The 5,499-nt window shown below is 40.5% G+C and overlaps 1 protein-coding gene across 1 annotated transcript; it reads left to right on the top strand.

Annotated features, from left to right (window-relative positions):
* The first annotated feature begins 818 nt into the window (after window positions 1-818).
* Window positions 819-4,343, top strand: LOC107880558 (putative calcium-transporting ATPase 13, plasma membrane-type). Its single transcript, XM_016792551.2, is given in 2 exon segments — window positions 819-3,502; window positions 3,504-4,343. Coding segments are annotated over 2 exon segments (3,090 nt in total). The 5' UTR covers window positions 819-1,009; the 3' UTR covers window positions 4,101-4,343.
* Window positions 4,344-5,499: the final 1,156 nt, after the last annotated feature.

Here is a 5,499-nt window from a genome sequence, read left to right as displayed (position 1 = left end):
ATTTCTTTGGCTCAGAATGACGTGTATGTGTTTCCTTTAACGGTTAGTCTCTCTCTCACAGCATCCATTTATTTTTCGATGAATGAGGTCGGAAAACAAAACTCAGCCGCTTTTTGAAACCAAAAAACCACTACAGCATTATAAACCCTCCTCTCAAAAACAAAAAGCATTATAAACCCCACTACAATGAGATGTAATTTTGTCTTGCAAAGTAAATAATTTGAAATCACGTGGATTTGGTTCGGTTGTGGGGTTTACATGAGAATAATTTCCCAATATACTATTCTTTTTTAATTTTTAATGTCGCCCGCGTTTTCAAATTGCACTGGGTGCGGTATTGATACTCGTTTAAATTTGGAAGCTTTCACCGACAAGTATATTGAGCCTGAAGATACCTTTTATGTATTAATTTGTTTCTCATACCGACCTTAATATTCTATGTTTTATTTTATTAATAATACACTACATATATTAAACTATTTCAAAAAAAAAAACTTTGAAGCGATAATCTACTTTAAACTAATCTAAGGTAGAAAAAGGGATCTGAACTCGGATGCAGAACTTCAAAAATAAAAATTTAGCTCTCAATATGAAATACAAAATCAGAGCTGACATAAAGTACGGGTCCTTTTTTCTTCTTGTTTTCTGGGTGGTTTCCCGGAGCCTGCTGCTAGTGCGCGTTAAGTTCTTTTGGTCTTCTCTACAACTTCATGTACAAGTTTCCGATGAGAAACATGCTCTTATTGTCTTCCTCCTACAAAAGAATACTATAAGTAGGCCTCTTCATGCAAGGTGGTGATCCTCGTACTACAATTGCATTCTATAAACAATTTAATTCCTTTAAAATTACCCAAAACAATTTCTCTACTTTTCAATTTTCCTTGAGAATTGTCAATCTTGTGTCCATAACTCCTGTGAGTCAGTTGGTCAGAATAGTCTTTCCATCTCTCTGCCTTAGTTTTCATCACATTCTTTACTTTTGCGGTTTTCAATTGAGCTGAGCAGCAGCATGTCGACCACCCTGCATGCGAAACTGGGGTGCATTGAAATTGGGTTGCTTTTTGCTGTTAGAAAAAGCACTCTTAGCAAACACCAAAGAAAATGGCTTTCTGCTTTTGCAACCATCTACTGCTCTAGAGCCTTCAACCTTCCTTCTCTATCCAAACCCAAATTCACAAGCACCAAAATACCTCGCTCTCCCTCTTATGCCACTCTTACTGTCGAGCCAGATAACGAGTTCGAAATTGATCAAACCACCCTCACTGACCTTGTCAAGGAGAAAAGACTCAACCAGCTCCGGGAGCTGGGAGGGGTTGAAGAAATAGCATCAGCTCTCAAAACTGATGCAGAGCATGGAATCCATGGCTATGGTGATGCTCAAGACATTGCCAAAAGAGTTGAAGCATTTGGCTCAAACACATACATGAAGCCACCAGCAAAAGGGTTCTTCCATTTTGTGTGGGAAGCTTTTAAAGACCTCACAATTATCATCCTCTTAGGCTGTGCTGCACTCTCTCTTGGTCTCGGGATCAAAGTGCATGGCCTTAAAGAAGGCTGGATCGATGGTGGAAGCATATTTATCGCAATCATTCTGGTGATTTCTGTGTCGGCTGTAAGTAATTACAGGCAGAACAGGCAGTTTGATAAGTTATCAAAAGTCAGTGACAATGTCCAAATTGAAGCTGTGAGAGGCGGCAGGCGCCAACAGATTTCGATATTCGATATTGTTGTTGGCGAGGTCATTTGCTTGAATATTGGAGATCAAGTTCCAGCTGACGGGTTGTTTCTTGATGGCCATTCATTACAAGTAGATGAATCGAGCATGACGGGGGAAAGTGACCATGTGGAAATAAATCAAACCCAAAATCCATTCTTGTTCTCTGGCACCAAAGTGGCTGATGGCTACGCTCGGATGCTTGTAACTTCTGTGGGCATGAACACAACTTGGGGTGAAATGATGAGCCAAATCAGCAGTGACACAAATGAACAGACGCCTTTACAAGCGCGCCTCAACAAGCTAACTTCATCAATTGGTAAAGTTGGTTTGGTTGTTGCTTTTCTAGTGCTCATTGTCTTGTTAGTTAGATACTTCACAGGAAATACACAGGATGAGAATGGAAATCAGGAGTATAATGGCAGTAAGACCAAAGTTGATGACATATTAAACGCGGTCGTTGAGATCGTAGCAGCTGCAGTTACAATTGTTGTGGTGGCAATTCCCGAAGGATTGCCTCTAGCTGTGACTCTGACTCTTGCTTATTCCATGAAGAGAATGATGGTTGATAAAGCAATGGTGAGGAAGCTCTCTGCTTGTGAGACCATGGGCTCTGCTACCGTCATTTGTACTGACAAGACAGGCACTCTCACCATGAATGAAATGAAGGTGACTAAGTTTTGGTTGGGTGAAGAACCTGTGGCAGAGGAAGCTTTTTCATCTATATCTCCATATGTTCTTAATTTGATCCAAGAAGGGGTTGCTCTGAATACAACTGGTAGCGTATACAGGCCTAGTTCTGATTCAGAAATTGAAATCTCAGGCAGTCCTACTGAGAAGGCTATTCTTTCGTGGGCAGTACATGGATCGAAGATGGATATGCAGAAAGTGGTGAAGAGTTGTAGCATTCTCTACGTTGAGGCCTTCAATTCACAGAAGAAACGAAGCGGGGTTTTGATGAAGAGGAAGGGTGACAACAATACAATTCAAGCACATTGGAAAGGAGCTGCTGAGATGATACTAGCAATGTGCACAAGTTACTACAATGCCTCTGGACTTGTTATAAATATAGATGACAATGCAAAAATGAGATTTGAGCAGATTATTCAAGGTATGGCAGCTAGCAGCCTCAGATGCATTGCATTTGCACATAAAGAAATTCCAGCAGAGGAGCAAGTGGATGAACGAGACCACAAAGCTTTGCTAAAAGAAGATGGATTGACTCTATTAGGACTTGTAGGTCTTAAAGATCCATGCCGTCCCGGGGTGAAGGAAGCAGTTGGAGACTGTCAATATGCAGGGGTAAATGTCAAAATGATCACAGGTGACAATGTTTTCACTGCAAAAGCCATAGCCACAGAATGTGGGATACTCAAGCCTAATCAGGACATGTTCAGTGGAGCAGTGGTAGAAGGTGTGCAATTTCGCAACTACACGCAGGAAGAGAGAATGTTGAAGGTGGAGAAAATCTGCGTAATGGCAAGGTCGTCTCCATTTGACAAGCTTCTAATGGTGCAATGCTTGAAACAGAAAGGCCACGTGGTTGCAGTGACAGGCGACGGCACGAATGATGCACCAGCGTTGAAAGAAGCTGATATAGGACTTTCCATGGGAATTCAAGGCACAGAAGTTGCCAAAGAGAGCTCAGATATTGTGATCATGGATGACAACTTTGCATCAGTGGCCACAGTTTTGAAATGGGGAAGATGTGTTTACAATAACATCCAGAAGTTCATCCAATTTCAGCTCACTGTCAATGTTGCAGCTCTTGTGATCAACTTTGTAGCAAGCAGTTTCAGCAGGTGAAGTCCCATTAACAGCAGTTCAATTGTTGTGGGTGAATTTGATCATGGACACACTAGGTGCTCTTGCTCTTGCCACTGAGAAGCCCACAAAAGAACTCATGGAGAAGAAACCAGTGGGAAGGACTGAGCCTCTCATCACCAACATCATGTGGAGGAACCTCTTGCCTCAAGCACTGTACCAGATTGCAATCCTCCTGACCCTGCAATTCAGAGGCAAATCAATTTTTGGTGTGGATGACAAGGTAAAGGACACCTTGATCTTCAACACTTTTGTGCTGTGCCAGGTGTTCAATGAGTTCAATGCAAGGAAGCTTGAGAAGAAGAATGTGTTCAAGGGAATTCACACCAACAAATTGTTTCTGGGGATCATTGCAGTGACAATTCTGCTTCAGGTGGTGATGGTGGAATTTCTGAAGAAGTTTGCAGATACAGAGAGGTTGAATTGGGGGCAATGGGGTGCATGTATTGGAATTGCAGCTGTTTCTTGGCCAATTGGTTGGGTTGTCAAGTCTATACCTGTACCAGAGAAACCCATTTTCAGCTATCTGAAGATGAAAAAACATAAGAAGAACTCCATTTGAAGTATTTTGAAGGAATCTCCCCAGGCTGGATGCATCAGGCATGGTTGCATTGTTTTATTTGATAATTTATTAGATTATTTTATTATTCTAAAATATTGTAATTAAAACTTTGTTGCACAGCATACAGTTGATAATGTAAGTTATTTGCAACATTGTTTTTGTATGTAAGTAGATTCAGCATATAGTTGATAATGTTAAGTTAATCTTCAGATTTCCCTATTTTAATACACAAGTTTAATAAATTATGCTTCTTTTTTCTTAGAGTAAGAGATAATGTATTCATAACTTAGGCACCAAGGACCATCAGCCATAAGGGCATAAACTACCCAAAAAAGGTTGATACAAATATGGAAGCACAGTAACCATGCATGGTTATTCCAGATATAGAGAAATACACCACAAGTATATCTCCACTAATAGTGGCATAAAGCCAAACAAATTTCCGCATGAAAGCCACAAGCTTAAACAAATCAGACGTGGACAACAGCGCCCAAAACTACCAATATAACTGCAACTTTTAAACTCTCACAAGTAAAAATACAAGTAGAGACTCAACTACAAACAAAACACCCAACTCACAAGAGATTTGATATAATTATTACAACCCAAAAAAAAGGGCAAAACCAACCGAGATGACCGAAAGTAGAGTTGCCGTCATCGCCACCACGAAAACAGGAGCACTACTGTTGAAGCCCAGGTTTAGGGAAAAACCGCATCCACACAAAACCCACAAATCTGCAAAAAGAATCCAAATAACACCAAGATAAAGCCGCAAAACAAAAGGACATCACAAGATGAGAGGAATTTAAGGAGATCTGGGCAACAAAAAATAAAGCAGAGAGCACAACCAAACCCACAAAGGAAGGCAAGAGAAAAGAGCGTGGAAGCGGATGAGAGAAGATAAGGAAGGAGAAGGAAGGAGAGGGGAGGAAAGGTAGACTTTTGATTGAGAGGCGGCTAAGGATTGAAAGGAAGAGAAGTGGAGGCTAGACTTTTGATTTCCTTTTTGTTTTCCTTTTAGCACCAAATTTGAGTTCAAATATATTTTTGTAGGAAACCTTAACAAGTTCATCCGGTGTAGCTCATAAGAAACTTGGCTTTGAGTTTCTTGTTGAAAAAGTAATGCATATTTGTGTAGATGCAACTACACAATTCTAGAAAACTCAAGAACCTACAAACTAGATGATGGAATGTCGGCAACAGTACACAAATAAATATGCAAAGTATATTCTAGATGAAGCCACATAGTTGTGGCTGGAGAAAAGAGAACAAGTCGGTGGGACTAAAGCAATGCGGCAAGATTCAACTATAAATAGACATGCAATGTAATCTAGCAAAGCGGAGTCAACAAAAAGAACTCCCAACCCAGATGTGGAGTGAACTAATAAACTCCAACCTA

Source organism: Prunus mume, linkage group LG2 (genome assembly GCF_029339155.1).
Source record: "Prunus mume cultivar Tortuosa linkage group LG2, ASM2933915v1, whole genome shotgun sequence".
NCBI classification, from domain to species: domain Eukaryota; kingdom Viridiplantae; phylum Streptophyta; class Magnoliopsida; order Rosales; family Rosaceae; genus Prunus; species Prunus mume.
The sequence above is the reverse complement of the archived record's forward strand: the minus strand, read 5'-3'. Positions and strand labels throughout refer to the sequence as shown.